The sequence below is a fragment of the Panthera leo genome, chromosome E2 (genome assembly GCF_018350215.1).
Source record: "Panthera leo isolate Ple1 chromosome E2, P.leo_Ple1_pat1.1, whole genome shotgun sequence".
In the NCBI taxonomy this organism is placed as follows: Eukaryota; Metazoa; Chordata; class Mammalia; order Carnivora; family Felidae; genus Panthera; species Panthera leo.
The window spans coordinates 11,078,116-11,095,882 of record NC_056693.1 but is presented as its reverse complement, the minus strand read 5'-3'; the positions used below and the strand labels follow the sequence as shown (position 1 = coordinate 11,095,882).

At 52.8% G+C, this 17,767-nt stretch overlaps 1 protein-coding gene across 4 annotated transcripts; it reads right to left on the bottom strand.

Moving 5' to 3' along the window:
* Positions 1-941: 941 nt before the first annotated feature.
* On the bottom strand, positions 942-16,127 carry FBXO46 (F-box protein 46). Of its 4 annotated transcripts, none has more exons than XM_042919507.1 (2): positions 16,039-16,127; positions 942-3,921 (listed from the first exon to the last, which is right to left on the bottom strand). In XM_042919507.1, exon 2 carries the CDS (start codon positions 3,837-3,839, stop codon positions 2,028-2,030), a length of 1,812 nt encoding a protein of 603 aa, XP_042775441.1. In that variant the 5' UTR covers positions 3,840-3,921; positions 16,039-16,127; the 3' UTR covers positions 942-2,027. The 4 variants fall into 4 exon arrangements, with proteins under 4 accessions (XP_042775441.1, XP_042775442.1, XP_042775444.1 ...); XM_042919508.1 differs by lacking the exon at positions 16,039-16,127 and adding an exon at positions 6,393-7,057; XM_042919510.1 differs by lacking the exon at positions 16,039-16,127 and adding an exon at positions 6,439-7,057.
* Between the last annotated feature and the right edge of the window lie 1,640 nt (positions 16,128-17,767).

The window sequence follows — 17,767 nt, the reverse complement described above, 5'->3', positions numbered from 1 at the left end:
AAGCAAATGCCCTCAGAGCAAAAGTAGCTTCCATGCCCCATGTACCTTTCCCTTAAATTTCTGGCGTGATGTGTCCTTTAACTGTGTTATATTGGCTATTTGATGCTTTTACGATTTTTTAACTACCTCTTTTCAGCAGAAGAATCCAAATAATCTGGTCTCTCCCTCCAGAAAACTGGCCCACAAAGCCAAGCCAAGACTCAAACCCAGCTCTCTTTGATTCCAAAATCTAAGTATTAAATAACGACCGTGATGTAGCCTAGTCTCTCCGGTCATTTTTATACCCTGATGAGAATGTCAGAGACCGTTAATTGGCTCTCAATATCCATTCTTCTCTCTTCCTTTATACTTGAATTGTTTCAGTGACTTAATTCCTCTTCTTATTTAGTAAATAAGTGAGGATTTTAAAGCTTCAATTATGGGGAACACAGGAATCTTTAGTAAAATACGTTTTTTGTTGTTGGGCATGATGTACCAGCTAAGGCACAACATTTCCCAGTCTCCCTTGCAGCCCTTCCATGTGGCTTAAGCTGTGACTAATGAAATGTTGTATGGCACAGTAGTTCTGGGAGGAAGGAGTCTTCTCTTCCTGCAAAATAATGATGGCTGGAGTTCTAGCAGCCATCTTAGACCATGAGGATGGGGGCCACAGCCAAAGAATAGTGAGCCAGAAGCAGCCTGGGTTCCTGATGACTTCAGGGCCACCGTACCTGCCCATCCTGGATTTCTAAAGAGATAAAAACTATCTTGTTTGAGCTACTAATAACGTTGAGATTTTTGAATCCAAATGGACACAGACGAAGCAGAGTCAAAAACAATCTCAAGCTAAGGGACTTGGCTGACGATTCTTTTCTCAGTCTTTTCCAGCTCACCATGCAGTGGCCCAGGGCTCCCTCCTCTCTCCAACCCCCTCCCTAAACAACACACAAACCAGTCCGGGCCCAGCCTTATAAATATTGATTTTATAGAAAGGACCAATTCAAAACTGGTCAGACGCCACACACCAGAAGCTTCCAGAACCACAAGGATGAAAATCCAAAACCAAAAAAAAAAAACACAAAAAACCCCAAACAGAACAAATGAAAATACCCCAGGCCAAACTGCCTGAAAAATCAAGGTCTCAGGTGACCAAAGGATTCTAAAGAAACTCACGTGGCTGAGGCTGGAGAGACCCCAATGCCTGAACAAGTACCCAGAATGGAAGGAAAAACAATCCGGAAATTCAAACCCACAGTCCCTGCCCACCGGCCCCCCACGCTGTCAAGAGCGAGGCAAAGGGCTTCACAGCTTTTTTTTTTTTTTGGGGGGGGGGGGTAGAGAAGCGATGGCAATAGTTTAAATAATGGGAGATGGGAATTTTTATATTTCAGCTTTATTTTCTCTTCTTTAGGGGAAGCGAAGAGACTGGTAGCTTTAGGTTAAGAAGAAAACAGTGATTTTTTTTTTATTGTTTTAATGGGGAAAACATCTAGAAATGGCAGGTTGCCATGAAAAGTGCCACATCTGATCTGTGATCTGATGGCCCCCAATTCCTAAAGAGGAGGTGGGTGAACCCTGGTGTGGCAGGTCAGGAGAGATACTGGCTTTGCATGCTGCAGCCTCTTGGGAGAACACAGCTCCAGAGACAAAGAACTGGCTGGCATGGGATGGGGGCGGGGGGTGCAGCACAAGGGGGCCAGAATGGGGGAACCCTTAAGTAGTACCAAAATTAGCTGCCGTCTGCTCCCTGCTGGTGGGTCCCTGGGGTGTAGAGTGGCAAGGAGGGTGTTGGGGCTGAACGGAGAAGAAATTGAGATGCTGATAAAAACCACCCTGCTCGAGGGGTCCACGGGCCCTGGGTCTGAAGAGTAGAAAACCAATAGGGGTCGGTCGATCGGAGTGCCTTCTCAATCATCCCCCTGAACCCCATCTCGGTTCTGGAAGGGGATCGACACCGCCTGGAGGGTGACCCAGTCCTGGCCCTGGGCTCCCAGGGGGCAGGGGGAGGGGTGGGCACGGTGGGCTCTCCCCCCACCCCTCCCCCGGCTTCACCTCCCTTCCTCCCGGCCGGCCCGGCCCCCGCCCGGCCCGTTGCAGGGCAGCACCCAGTTGTTATCGTGCAGACCCAGGCGGCAGCCAGGCGTCTCGCGGTCCGCTCGGCGGCAGCACATCCAGTAGGAACGTCCGTAAGGCAGGTCGTGGTGGTAGGGCTTCGGGTGCCAGCGGCAGAGCGACACGTCACCCTTCTCGTATCTCTTGCGGCACTGCTTGCAAGGGTCATCGCGATACAGGGGGTCGCGGCTCCAGCGCGAGTCTGTGGCCCGCACACCGAACGCCTCAATGATGCCCTTGAAGTGGTGGCAGGTGCACTTGAGGGCCGCCAGGGCCCGCGTGGGCAGGAAGCTGAAGATCTTCACCAGCACGTGCTCGGGCAGCAGCAGCATGTACTGCCGCGGCTCCAGCAGCCGCTGGATCTTGAAGCGGATCTCCAGGAAGTCGTGCGACACGTGCCGATACAGGCGGCACAGGGAGGTGTCCGCTGTCCCCTCGGCGTCGTCCGGGCCTGGCGCGGTGGTGGGGGAGTCGGCTGGGGGCGGCTCGGGGGGCCCGTCCGGACCCCGGGACTGGAGGAAGAAGAGCTGGCCCGGTGGGGGCGGCTCCTCGGGGCTGACCGTCAGGCACACCGTCTCCTCTTTCACATTCTTGGTGCCATCCTTGCCAAAGAAGATGCACTCGTCCACCACACCCGTCACTACCACGTCCACGTGGAAGCCTGACGCGCCGCAGTCCCGGGCAGGGGGCGGAGGGGGCGCCGGGGGAGTGTCCTCAGGCCTGGCAGGGACCGGGCTCTCCCCCTCGCTGGCTTCATCCGCCCGAGCCAGAAGGAACTCCACATTGCTGGGCAGGGCATCCCGAGAGGGGCTGATGAGCTGGTACAGGTCACAGGTGATCTTGTCCTTGGCTCGGGCCCCGGGGCCTGGGCTGCCGGGGTAGGCACAACCGGGCCGGCCGCTGCTCCCGTTGGGCAAGCTGCCGTCGGGCGCCCGGGGCTCTCGGCCGTTGGAGATGCGAAAGGCGATGCGCACCTCCCCTGGGCCGGGCCCAGGCCGCTCCTCTTTGCGGAGGCCTTTGGCTGGAGGGCTGTCCCGCTGGGCCTCAAAGTGGGCCACTGCCTCAGCTACGCGGCTGCAGTCCCCGCCACCAGACCTCCGCTCGGACCCCAGCCCTTTGGCAGGCCCACCCTGCTCAGCCGACACGAAGACCACAGGCGCCGGGGTGCCGGGGCGTGGGTAGTTCTGCAGGGCCAGGGCGGCCCGCTGTTCCACCAGGGCCACCATCTCGGCCACAGAGAGCAGGTCTACATCCTCACCAGCTGAGGCTGGGGCCCCTTCAGCGGCAGGGGGCCCCTCTCGGCCCCCTGGGTCCGGTGGAGCCTTAGTAGGCTCAAGACAGCGCCTCCTCCGCTTGGCCTTGGAGCTGTCACTGCCCCAGTGCCCCTTGACCTTCATGGAGCTGGCCCGGCTGCCCCCCCCACACTGGTGGGCCACAAAGAAGGCCACCTTCTCCTTTGTATTCCCGGGCTTGATCACGTACCACGTGTCCAGCAGGACTCGCCCCTCATCGCCAGCAGCTGCTGCGGAGAGGAGCGGGGCAGGCTGGGAGGCAGGGGCCTCCGTGGCCAAGGCGGGCGGGGTGTTCTCTGAGTGGGCAGGCCCGTGGTCTGGCTCGGCCCCGCTGCCCGGCTCCGGGCAGGCTGATGGCTTGAGGGCCGCGGCAGGCGGGCGCGGCTGGTTCTGGGAGTAGGTGCCAAAGGGCCGGGGGCACCAGAGCTGGAAGGGCAGGAGGCCGCTGCGGTCCATCCTGGGAAACGGTAGCAGACAGGCCGGGGTTCACCGCATTTCAGGACCTGCCCGGATGGTCAGGGGAGGCTCCGCAGGCCACCTGGAGACAGGGAAGAGGAGGTTGGGGAGCTGGGGGAATAGCTTGCCCTCCTCCTACCACCCCGGCCTCAACCTCTTCTGAGGGGACAGACCAACTTAGACCACTGAGAACTCTACTCCTGCCCCGCTGCACAGGTGAGCAAAGGGAGGGCTGCAGAGGGGATGAGAGCCGGTCTTTAAACACCCAGAAGGTAACCAGAGCCGGCAGCCTGTCGCAACCGTGCAGGTCATACTCCGTGGCCCGACTGCCCTCACTCACGATCCGGAGGCCTCCTGCTACCATAACCCTGGACTCTAGTGAAAGTAGCAACTGACAGGTCCTCCTTTGTCTCCTTGCTCACCCAACAGCCAGTTCCTCAAAAGACAAGAATTCCCAGCCCTACCCACAGCTACGGCTACTTGAGCCCACGGAGGAAGGAATGAGGTAGGCTGGGCAGGGGGAGAAAATCCAAGGTCACAGCCAGCCAGGCCCTTAAGAAATCGGCTCTTCACTTTGTTCAAATCGTGGGGCTCCCTGAGACACCCTCAAAGCTGTGTGTCCTCGCCCAGAAAGAACGCACACACTCGCACAAGACCGTGCAGGTGATTAATTCCGTTAGGCACAGCCACAGACCTCCGGGATAAGAAGGCCTGCTCTGGTGGACACAGGTCAACTGAGTGGGGAAGGGTTTACTTAGCGTAACACCAGGCCCTCAAACTTGGTTTCGGGACTTTTCAATTCAGGGCTCTCTTAATGACGACCGTTTTATTTTGCAACGACTTTGTGCATGACCTACTCTGGAGACAATTCTGCCACTGAGTCTGACGTGATCGCTTCGCACTGCGGGACCACCAGGCAGCACATCCCTCCGTCTCAATCATTCCCTGGGCCCATCTCCCTCCAGGCATCTTGAAACCAAAATACTCTCCAAACCTCCAACCTCCCCAAACCTCCAACCTCCCACGTCCCCATAGACCAGGGATCAGCAAACTACAGCCCATTGCCTGTCTCTGCAAATAAAGTTTTACTGAAACATGCTCATCTATTTATGGCTGCTTGCATACTACAATGGCAGAATAGTTGCAACAGAGGGCATACGGCCTTGCAAAGTCTAAAATACTCATTATCTGGCCCTTTATAGAAAAAGCCAGCTGACCCCTGCACTACAGACTATTCCAGGGGTCCTGAATTCTAAATTCAGGCAATTCCACAGACACCACTAAAAATTCCATCATTTCATGGTCCTGTGGACAGCATTCAAAATTCAGACAGCCTCCAAACACCCACAGACACCAGTCACAAAGAGAGTCCTAAGCCTAAAAATACTTATCCCTCATAATCCATGATCCCACCTTCCCCTCAAATACTTACAACCCCTGCTGAAATCCCAGTTCTTTGTTTCTAACAAGAATCACCATACAACCCCTAAAACCTATAGAGGACGAAGTCTGCCGTTCATCAATACATCCAAATGCTCAGGAATAGACACACAAACATAGCAAAAGCCATTTTCTATAGATGCTCTACAGATCACTCTACAACTTGGCTACCCTCTAAAATCCTCCCTTCAGACCCTACCCTTATCTTCGGAATATATGCCTTCCCCCAAATATCCAGACTCTCTCAAAACCTAATTTAAATTCCTAAACCTATAAATATCCCCTCCAGCACAGAAGGCTCCAATCTCAAGGAACCCCTCCCAAATCCCATGTCTACCAAGGACTCCGACATTCACAGTGATTTCCCAACCTCACAGATACCCCAAAAAGAGGAGTCTCCTGAAATCCTATACTCCCCTTCAAATACTTTCTAAACCTCTATATGTATTTCCTAATTCCACACAAGCCCTTCGACTGAGAAAAAAAAAAAAAAAAACCTAAAACATAAAAGCTCCCTAACACATAAGACTAATCCCAAACCTTATATTTTTCAAAGTCCCCCAAACCCCCAAATGCTCCCAAAGAATCCTCACAAATGACACGTGCTTATTGCGTGTTCGCTGGAGCTTATTAGATACTGTTCTAACAATTCCTGCTAATCCTCCTCGGTCCCGATGAAGCAGGTTAGCGTATTAATTAGTTCCTGTGTCCAGATGAGACACAGAAAGGTTTAACCCCAAATCGAGGGTCAGACAGGTAGGAAGAAGTTGAAGCGGCGAAAGCCCAGGCATTCTGGCTCCAGCATCGGTACGCCTGGATTCTTTATTTTGTTCCTAAGTCTCTCCGTGAGCTCCTCAAATCGCAAACCCACCAGACATCTCAAACCGCAAAGGAGACCCCTACAATACAACCGAAAGTTCCACATTACGAAAGAACCCAAACCCAAACCCCAAGGCTCCCCCTAAGCTCAAGGGAACCCCAAGTATCCCCCACACCCACGCACTTTCTCAAGCCCCCAGATAACGATTAACTGCGAAGGGAGCCCCAAATTTTGAACTGCCCCCCCATTCGGACGACCCCCGAAACCTAGACACGCCCCCAAAGGGCCCTCACCCTCGAGCCCCGCCCCCCTGCGGCGGGAGAGGGAGGCAGCACATACGCATGCGCGCGCCAGAGAAGAGGGCCCGCCCCCTCACTCCTGCTCTCCGGACGTCGCGTGGTGGCGCGCGACTACTTTCTCTCCGCCCCTTTGTTGACAGACGCGCGCGTGACGCCCCCAGCCAATGAGCGGCTGCCGTTCGGGGCGATGCCCATATAAGGAATGGCTTGGCGAAGGGGCCCAACTTCGAAAGAGGGAGGAGTAGGCGAGAGGTGAAGGGGGTGTGGAAACAGCGGAGTGTAAGAGAGCGTAGAACAATTCCCAACTTCTTGCTAAAACGTAGGATCAAGGCCAGGACAGAGGCCATGGTATTCAGGGATAGGTACATTACACGGCTTTCCCTCTAAACAGGAGCCCCGATTGACAGTTGAGATTTAAAGGGCCGGGCAGCTTCAGGATTGAGGGCAGAAGGAACCGGGCAGAAAGATCTGAGTGCCCAGGTTTGGTTGGGAACCCTGGAGACCGAGATTTCCAGTGGGGGAAACTGGGCAGCGGGATCACATCATCCTTGAAAAACAAATGGCAGAACTCTGCGATGCCTCCCCACCCGCCTTCCCCACCTCGGCCATGAGTCTAAGGCTCTGGGCTTGGCATTGAAGGCTCAAGCTGTGTGTCCAAATGGACCTCTCCATTCAGCCTTTCCAGCCAGGCGCCCCAAATCTGACTCAGACTTAGTACAAGTTAAGAATATTAAATACTTCAACAATGCTTTTTAAATATTAGTTACCTGTTAAAATGATAATACTTAGGACATAATTTAAATAAATTACTTAAAATTAACTTCATCTCTTTCTTTTGACTTTTTAAAAAATGTGGCTACTAGAAGATTTTAAATTACACATACGGCTCGCATTATTATTTCTATTGAACAGGGCTCACCTAGATCCTTACAAAGCCAGGCTGATTGAAGAGCTATCCAAAGTGACTCCACTGCAGCCATCTGTCCAAGTGTCACCTGTCTGTCCTTCCACCACCCTGCCCCAGCCGTGCCTGCTCCCACCAATCCTGCACATCACAGCCAGAAGGGTCTTCAAGCACAGACCTGACCCTGTCACTACCCTGTACAAAACCTACCATGAATGACTCCCCGGTGCCCTTGGGAGAAAGCCCCGGTACCCTACAAGTCCAACCTCATCCCTCCTCACTCCTCCACACCCCCAGTGGACCCCGGAGGGCACCAGATCTGGCACAGAGAGTGGTTTGAGTACTTGCAACCCTGTCTGACCCTCAGTAGAAACTATTATCCTCTCCAACGTAAGAATAAAGAAACAGAAGCCAGACAGGTGGCCTACGCAGAACTGGTGCGAGTGGGAGCAGGGATAGGAATCCAGGGAATCTGATTCTAGAACGCTGTGCCCCATTGCTTTGCTGTATATTCTCTGGGGTACTAGCCATTCCTCTCTCGAAGAAGCGAATCTCCCAGCCTGGGTCACACTCCCCCTCTGCGCTCCCCCCCCTCGGGCGCCTCAAAGTCACCAAACTCTTCCCTTCCACGGTCTTTGCACTGGTTCTTCCCACTAACTGGAATGCTTTCCCTCCGGATCTCCACGTGGCTCAGTTCTTTAATCCATTTGCTTTGCTCAAATGTAACCGAAACAGGGAGGGTTTGCCTGAGCTCCCTTCCGGGGAAACCTCCCACCTGCCCAGAGAAGGATCTCTGACGAGTCCCAGCCCTGCCCATGCTGAGTCACCACTGTCTCTACAGATGGATTTGTCTCTTCTGCTGGACAGTGAACCCAGAGGGGCCAGAGCAGTCATGGTCGTTCTGGTGTCCCCAGCAGCACTGCCCAGCGTGAGACTGAATGGCTGGACCGCCCCTGCAGCTCCCTGTCTGAAACTTTACGAGGCCTGGCAGTGTAGACTCTGTTTCACAGCCAGCTTCTGTCTGTGTCCGAGGTCACTGGGGCAGAATTTTCTAACTTCCCACACACTGAACCCTCCACATGGCCCTACACGAGGTCAGCTTTCAGAGAATGCTCCATGAAGGTCCAATACTGTAAGACATCGTGACCCAGAAGGCTGAAAGTTAAAAAAAAAAAAAAAAAAAAAAAGGAAAAAGACCAGACAAATTATGAACCAAGAGACAAGCAGAAGAGTGCCAATACCGTTTAAAAAAAACCGGCGGGGCCCCTGGGTGGCTCAGTCGGTGAAGCAATGGACTCCTGATTTCGGCTCAGGTCGTGATCTCGTGATCTCGTGGTTTATGGGTTCAAGTCCCACGGCAGGGAGCCTGCTTGCGATTCTCTCTCCCTCTCTGCCCCTCCCCCGCTCCCACTCCACAATTGTGGTGGGAAACCGCAAAGCATCTCCCCCGAAGAGACGGGCTGGGCTGATGAAATTAGTAAGGAACTGAACCACACCATCCACACCCGTGGTGGAAAGATCCCAACAGTTCGAGAATCCCCTAGCTGACATTCAGAGGCCCTCCCGTGTGCTGGCTTGGAGTTGGGCGCCGGGGCCACAGAGATGACACTGAGCTCACCACGAGGAGCTCATGAGAAAGGGGGCAGACGTCCAAATAAACAGTCGTGACCCACATGAATGTGTCAGGAGAGAAAATGACGATCACGACGGCGGTTCGCCCTCGAGCACTCGCTGGTTGCCAGGCTTGGCTCGGAGCGTTTTACGGATATTAAGTCACTTCATTCTCACATCACCTCGCCATTTCTGACCTCATTTCAAGGAAGTGGAGGCACAGAAGGGCGAAGTAATTGCCCTCAGACACAGCTTTGTGGCAGGAGTTCACGAAGTACCAGCGGCTTTATTCACCGAGCAGCAGTTTGTGTGGATCAAGTTACTCAGTCCTCAAAACCTGCAGTCCCCCCAGCAACAGCCACATACATTCTCCTTTCCCTTCCCGATTTTTTTTTTTTTTTTTTTTTTTTGAGAGAGAGAGAGAGAGAGAGAGAAGAGAGCGCGAGCGCATGTAAGCAGGGGAGAGGGGCAAAGGGAGAGGGACTGAGAATCCTAAGCAGACTCCAAGCTCAGTACAGAGCCCCATGGGGGGGCTCGATCTCATGATCCTGCGATCATGGCCTGAGCTGAAATCAAGAGTCGGATGCTCCACCGACGGAGCCACCCAGGGGCCCCCGATTTGCTTTTTCCCTTAGCACATATCACTATCTAATATACCATAAACTTTGTCTATAAAGTTTGTCGGTCTCCCCTCACTAAAACGCAAGCTCCCCCAGGACTGGTGGTTTCGTCCACTTTATTTCACTGCTAGATCCCCAGCTTTTAGGACAGCACCAAGCACTTGGCGACTCAGACCGTTCTCCCTGGAACAGTGGTCCCTGGGAGTGTGTTAGGAATGTAGTCTTGGGGCACCCGAGTGGTTCAGTCGGTTAAGCTTTAAGCCTCTGACTCTTGATTTTGGCTCAGGTCATGATCTTACAGTTTGTGAGTTAGAGCCCCAGGTCGAGCTCTGTGCTGACAGTGACGAGCCTGCTTGGGAGTCTCTCTCTCTCTCCCTCTCTCTCTTCCCCTCCCCTGCTCTCTCTCTCTCAAAATAAATAAACTTAAAAGAATAAGTAAATACAATAAAAAATGTAAAAAAAAAAAAAAGGGAACGTAGTCTCATAGTCTCGGGCTCTGCTCTACACCTGCTGAGTCGGAATGTGCCCTTTGACAAAGTCTCTCGGGGATTCGTATGCACGTTTAAGTTGGAGAGGCAATGCCCTAACACAGCAGAGGTATGCGATGCATATTTGTTGGAACAAACTCCTAACCCTGCCATGCTGCCCGTCTTCCCTCGGGCTACTGGGGACCTCTTGGGAAAAGCTGGCTGGTTCCAGACAAGCCCCCGTGGGGAAAGCCTGCCCCCAGCACCTCCTCCAGGAGTTATTCGGGAGTGCCCTCCCAAGCTATTCGGGATCTCTTCCTCCTGAGGCCTCCTCTGGCAGCATCTGTCACCTGTCACTGCGGAATGACAATGACCTGGGTGAGGGCCCATCTCCCCTCCACCCTGTGGGTTTCTGGAAGGCTGGGACCTCTCCTCGAAGGCACAGCTGCTCCAGCCTCCGCACTTGGCTCAACTGGCCTAGTTTAGCTCTCCTGGCTCTATCCTTTCCATGGTAGCCAGAGAGACTGCTCCAAACAGAAATCAGACCACATCACTCCCCTGCTGAAAACCTTTCTGTGAGAGGCGCAAGTCTGCAAAAACAAAAATACCTGTCCGGGAACCCTTCTCAGGAAGCTACCGGAGGATTTGCTTCTCCGATATGAAAACAGTGAACGAAGAAAAAGGGAGCTATCAGATCAAAGAACTAAGTGTAGCCCCGGAAGAGAGGCAAAAGGAATCCCCACATGAAGGTAAAGGGACAGCCTGGGAGGACAGTGCGGTGCAGGAGGTCTAGGGAGAACCCGTTCCCATCAATGCACAAAGAAAGGAGGAAGGCTAACAATTAACAAGCTAAGTGCACATCTTAAGAAGTTGGAAACAATGTCAACTACAGCAGAATAAAGCAAAGAAAGGAGAAAGGCAATAAAAAGTGGATGCCTGGCCCCCCTCACTCTGACTCACGGTGATGTCCCCACCAACCCCCGCCCTCGGGGCGCCTCCATCCCAGGGATAGGGCTGTCAGGGTCACGGCAGCACAGGGCTGGGCACAGAGCAGGTGCTCAGGGAATGCACTGGTCCACCGTCCCGCAGGAATCGGTGGCTTCTTACCAGAGCTCTGTTCCTGGTCCTGCTGCTTCTATCCCCCACCCTCTCCACCCCCACTCCTGCCACCATTCGGTCCACAATCTTGATTCATCCAGGCCCCTTTCTCGGCTTTTTGGCCTCAGGGTCTGCTGGTCTCTGTCTCCCTCTCAAATTTTCCTTCCCAACAGCTCCCTAGTGACAGGAATCATCCAAATCCTCAGGATCTAGAGATTCAAGATGCAGAAAGAATCCAGGCAGGGCCTGCAGACACCCCAGCTTTCCCACTTTTCCCTATGTGCCCATAGGCAGGGTGCTTAACCCTCGGTGCCTCAGTTTCCTCCACTGTAAAATGCAGATAATAACAATACCCACCCACGGGCTGATTGATGATTCACTGAGATCAACCTTGGTACAGTGCTCAGTGTCAGCTAGGCACCAAGGAGAGGATCAGTGTTCAGGCTCTGGGATTATTATTTTTTTCAATGTTTATTGAATTGAATTGAATTTATTGAATTTTTTCAATTGTTTATTGAATGTTAAAAATTTTTTTTCAATGTTTATTTATTTTTTGAGAGACAGAGAGTCAGAGCATGAGCAGGGAGGGGCAGAGAGAGAGACACACAGGCAGAATCCGAAGCAGGCTCCAGGATCTGAGCCATCAGCACAGAGCCTGATGCGGGGCTGGAACTCATGAATGGTGAGGTCATGACCTGAGCCAAAGTCAGACACTTAACCGACTGAGCCACCCAGATGCCCCTGGGATTATTATTTTTTTTTATGTTTGTTTATTTTTGAGAGAGAGAGAGAGACAGAGAGACAGAGAGACAGAGAGACAGAGACAGAGAGAGAGAGAGAGAGAGAGAGAGAGAGAGAGAACAAGTGGGGGAGGGGCAGAGACAGAGGGAGCCAGGCTCCAGGCTCTGAGCTGTCAGCACAGAGCCCAGTGCAGGGCTCGAACTCAGGAACCAAACCACGGGATGATGACCTGAGCGAAAGTCAAGACACTTCACCGAAGTCAGACACTTAACCCACGGAGCCACCCAGGCGCCCCCAGGCTCTGAGATTATTAAGAGAACGTGAGACTGCCTAACAGTTTGGAAATCACTGGCTGAACCAAAGACTTCATCCCTCTTTATTTAATAACTCTGAAGTGAAACTGACCCTAGTCCCTCACAGTAACCAAAATATGGACATTCCTTTGTTCCTGTCATGTACTGGGTCTCCCCTATTAATGAAACAGATATTTACAGAGCAGGTACTGTGTGCCAGCCGCTTGTTCTGGGCACTGGGGATATGCAGGGAAAAAGAGATAAAAATCCTCGCCTTCCTGGGGCTCACATACTAATTGGAGGCAGTAACAGTAAAAATAGAGTAAGTTAAGTTCCAAGGTGGCAAGCGCTATGGGGAAACAAATACGGCGAGTAGGAGGACTGGGAGTGGAAGTGGAAATTATGATCTTTTTTTGTTGTTGTTAAGTTTATTTATTTTTGAGAGAGAGAGGAGGGGAGAGAACGTGAGCCGGGGAGGGGCAGAGAGAGGAGGAGGGAGAGAATCCCAAGCAGGCTCTGTGCCGTCAGATCTCACAAACTATGAGATCATGACCCGAGCCAAAATCAAGAGTCAAAATCAAGAGTCAGATGCTTAACTAACTGAGCCACCCAGGAGCCCCATAGTGAGGGTTATGATCTTAATCGAGGGGTTAGGATGGAATCATGGAGCAGGTGACAAGCCAGGAAAACTTGTACTTTTAGGAATAATACAGCATTACCAGAGCTACTAGAAATATACCATTAGAACTGGTAAAAATAGGGGCACCTGGGTGGCTCAGTCAGTTAAGCTTCCAATTCATGATCTCAGCTCAGGTCTTTAATTTTTTTTTTTTTAGTGTTTATTTTATTTTTGAGGCGGGGGAGGGGCAGAGGGAGAGGGAGACACAGAATCTGAAGCAGGCTCCCGGCTCCGAGCTGTCAGCACAGAGCCTGACATGGGGCTCGAACTCACAGACCGCGAGATCTTGACCTGAAGTCCGATGCTTAACCGACTGAGCCACCCAGGCGCCCCAGCTCAGGTGTTGAGCTCAGGTGTTGATCATAGGACCGTGAGTTCAAGCCCCGCATTGGGCTCCATGCTGGGCATGAAGCCTACTTTAAAAAAAAAAGAAAAGAAAAGAAATGGTAAAAATATCATTGTATGAGTAAGCTTCGGACAGGCACAGGCTGAAAAACACATTTAAGATTTTAAGAAAAGGCAAAATGACTTGGAAAGCAGGCACATTTCCCAAGACGGACAAATAAAGGAAAGGGGGAGCAAAGTGTCACCATACCCCAGGGGACCCAGATGTGACATACAGGCACAGGGACAAGTGAGAGGCTGGCACGCTTTACTCCCAAACCAATAAGTTTTCAGATAACACACTGAGAGCTGAAGACAAAGGGTTAAAGACCCCTGAAAGCAAGCACAAGCAGGCAAAGCTAGCATGAGGGGCTGCAAATGAATCAGTAAGAGAAATCCCAAACCCGAAAAATGAGCACGAATGTCACCAGCGCTGTGACAACAGCAAGCTCCCCAGGGGCAAGGTGTCAGTCTACACATAGTAGGTGCTCTATCAACACTGTGAACTACTCAAGGAAGGAACCCCCATTTTCTGGAAGAGGAAACCGAGGTCCAGAGGGGTTAAGTGACTTGCCTAAAGTCACACAGCTAGCGTGTGATGGGGCCGGGATTCAAATCTGAGCGTTCTGGTTCCAAAGCATATGCTCGATAGTTTCTTTCCCGAAAGAATAAAAATCACAAAAACACCTCATACTTCGTATTCACTAACCGTTTTATATATGTTACCTTATCATCTCCTTACAAGAGCCCTGTGCTTGGAATGTGGCCCCAGGTTACACAAGAAAACTCGAGGGCCAGAGTGGGAATGCAACTTGGCCAAGGACACACAGCGCAGAGGAAGGGATTTGTACCCCGGTGTATCTGAGGCGAGTGCTTTTAACCATAAACTTTCCCATCAGAGTCAGAAAACTTACCTGATAAACTCAGGAAGCCTCACAACAAATGAACCAAACTGTTTCAAGATGAATTACAAAGTTACCTAACTGCCCAGGGAGGCTGGAATGACCCAAAGGTTGGGGTAAGAAAACACAGTTGTTGGAAATATTTCCTATTCACTGAAATGCCTGGAGCTGGGCCAGGCTGGGCATTGGGAAGTGAATTATTTATATTTGGCTGGCGATGGGAATGGGGACAGATTGAGTCTCTGAGCAACCCCCCTTGGGGAGTCGCCCTTGGACATGGGAGCCTAGGGGTAGTGGGTGGGACACCAGAAGGGTGAGATATGGGGGCAATCTGTGAGAGAACGAAAAGGAGGCAGACTGGCTGATGTCTCCCTCACTGGTCGCTGTCTTCCACTTTCTCTCTCAAGTCTGTTTCCCGCTCCCGCTCAAAAAATGCTAACTCATGTGTATTGAGCACTTACTCCAAGAACTTTACGTGCTGACCTCCCTGGATCCTCTAACCTTCCTAGGGTTACCGATCCCATTTCATAGTTAAGGAGAAGTTAAGGAGAAGACTTGCCCAAGGTCACACAGCAAATGACAGAATCACAGTTCAAACTGAAGACTGCCTCTGTTCTCGAGTCTCTGCCCTACTCTTGGCGTTTCAGTACAAGGCAAAGGGACTGAATTGCAGTGGTGAAAGCAGATTCTGTGCCAGTATGCCTAGCTTGGAATCCTGAGCCTACGATTTAATGCTGGATGACATTAGGAAAGTGGCTTAAGTTCTCTGTGCCTCTGCTTCCTCTCTGTAGAATGGAAATAACAACAGCACCTACACCTTAGGGGTGTTGCCAGAATTAAATGAGTTAATATGCACCAAGAGCTAAGAAAAGGGCCAGGCACTTCCTAAACCATAAATGTCAGCTGTAATCCACTGAGGAGAGCCTGGGCATGGCATGCTTCTTAGCCGGGATATGCCCAGAGCAGTGCCAGGTTTTGAGAAACTGCCTCCGGGGTTGGACTGATAAGGAGGGAATCCATCAGCACCTGTGACCCAGTCACATTCCTGGGGTGGGGAACCTCCCACCAACAGCTCCGAGACTGGGGACTTATTACAAGAGAGGGTAACAATCTTAAGAGGCCCTCCCTCTTCTCAGTGGCAAGTTGTTCCCACAACTCAGATAAGGGCACCAAGTTTCAGAGACGGGAGACTTGTTCAGGTCACCAAGGAGGGACCGAATGAGATCTGAAGGCTGGACTGCCAGTACACATCGACCACTACACTTTTCGAGATCCCACTGGAGAAACGCGAGTGCAAAAGGTTCTCTCTGTGGCCCTTTCTGGCCGTCTTATCCTAGTTCTGTGACTGTCCAGTTTCTTGGGAGTCTCTGGCTGGTCTAGGCAAACTATCGTTACATTCAGGCGCCTAATCTCATGCTCTCCACCCATTCCCAGTACGGTAGCCTAACCAACACATCACTCTACCATTGATTTCTCTCCTTCCACCACCTCAGCTTGCCCTCCTGCCCCCAGTCCGATCTAGAGGCCCCAACCCACCGCAGCCACAGCTGGCTTCTCCCTCGGAGCCTACAGACCCCCTCATTCATCTAGCCCTGACTCCCATGCCTCTCCGCATCCCCCAGGCTACTCCCCCTCGAAATTGCTCCCTTCAGGGCCTCTGCCGGGACGCCCAGCCCCTTCTCCAACTCGGGACTCCCTTCCCCAGCTCGGAGCTCCCTTACAATCAATCCCAAGGCTCGACTCCCTCCCCACCTCCAAGACCCCTCCCCAGCCCCCATTCTTCTACTACTCCCTCCGGCTCCCGTTTCTCCCAAACCCCTCCCCAAAGCGATCTCTCCTCGTCCAGCCTCTTCTTTAGCCACTGCCCCTTCCTTCTCGCCACCGGCCCCGAACCTCCGCCCCAGCTTTCCAGCGTCCCCAGCCCCCGCTCGGGGTTCTCACCATCTCTCCGCGCCGCAGCTCTTCTCGGCTACGCGGGTTTCCCCCACTCGCTCCTCTCCAGCCTCCCCTTCCGGGTTCCCGCCCCGAAGCCCGCTGGGAATTGGAGTCCGAGTGGCCACGGACTACACCTCCCAGAAGGCAGCGTGATCAAGCTTGGAGGTGGAGAAAGGAAGCAAACTGGGCGGGCTGGGGAGAAGATCGACTCTAACTCCCAGGAGGCGGCGAGGGCACTTTGCGGCGCAGGCGCAGAGAGCGCCCCGCCAGGCGCTCTGGGAGATGGAGTCCAGGCTCCTCCATTTTGGCCCGGGGCCCTTTGGAAGAAATTGAGCAAATTGCCAAGAGACGTTTGTGAGGGGTGGAGAGTTGGGAAAGAGCACGTTTAGTTATACTAATTAACATAATAATTAACAGTGCCCTCTACTTTCTCAGACATTTTTCCATCGCCACCACCGCCTCCTGATTTTCTTACCACCACCTCCTAATTTACAAATGATAACATTAAGTGTTAGAAGGGAGGAAAGCCCCACGAACTAGGAACTAGTCAACATCCTAGAAGCTCCACGAGGACAGGCACCTTTGTATCTCCTTCAAGCGCCCAGAACAGTGTAAATAAGTCTTGTGTAAATATGTATTGCATACTAACCATGTGCCAGACACCCTGCAGACAACCCAAGTATTTTTTTTTTAATGTTTATTTATTTTTGAGAGAGAGAGAGAGAGAGAGAGAGAGAGAGAGAGAGAGAGAGTGCAAGCGGGGAAGGGGCCGAGACAGAGGGAGATACACAATCGGAAGCAGGCTCCAGGCTCCGAGCTGTCCACACAGAGCCCAACGCAGGCTGGAACTAACTCTCAGACCAGGAGATCTTGACCTGAGCTGAGGTCGGAGGCTTCACCGACTGGGCCACCCAGGCGCCCCCAGACAACCCAAGTAGTAGTCCAACTTCGTGAAAGTTAAGGCAAAAAGAAATTAAAACCCTTCTCCATGGCGATACAGCAAGAAAGTGATTTGAACTGAAATGTGTTGGACGCCAGGGTCTCCAAGTCTCTCCACTTGGTCGTTACATCACTTTCCCTTAAGCTTCTTTTCCAGTCCATCCTCACGGGCCATCAGAAAGAGCTTTCTAAAAGACAGTTTGCTCTATCAAGGAGCATACACCTTCGCGAGGGGACCTGCTCCCGAAGGCCAATTCCAACGACCCTCCTCTTTGCATCTTTTCTCAATTTATCGCTCTTTAACGCAGCCACTGCTTCACTAGAGTCTCAAGGGCTGTGAGCTTCCCGACTGCGCGGGGAGGACCGCAGCGAAATTCCCAGCCTCCAGCACGATCCTTGGCACCGAGCAGGCCTTCCTCAGCTATGCGCCGAAGGGAAAAGGTGGAATGAAGGCCGGAAAGGACCCTGGCCAGATCCTTCTCTGCTCCTGAGAGTCGGCGGTTGGGGAGACTCCGCCTCCTCGGGATCCCGGGGTCCTGGACCTCAGGAATCAGCTGAGGGGGCGAGGCCAGACGGGGGCGGGGAGGCGGGCAGCTGCCTGAGCGTTGATTGGTTGGCCCTTTGGCGCGCACCGGCAGGGGCCTTGTCTGGAGGCGCGAGGCGAAGCTCCCGCGGGCGCTGGAAGACCGGGCCCGTCCCCAGGCGCGCTTGCGCACGGCCCCTCGCACCCTGCCGTTTCGCCTCTGCAGTCTCGTGCCCCGCACACCTTGGCGGGAACCGGCGGGGGCGTGGCCTG

Coding starts and splice junctions, on each gene's coding strand:
- FBXO46 (XM_042919507.1), bottom strand. CDS start 3,839: ATGGACCGCAGCGGCCTCCTGCCCTTCCAGCTCTGGTGCCCCCGGCCC.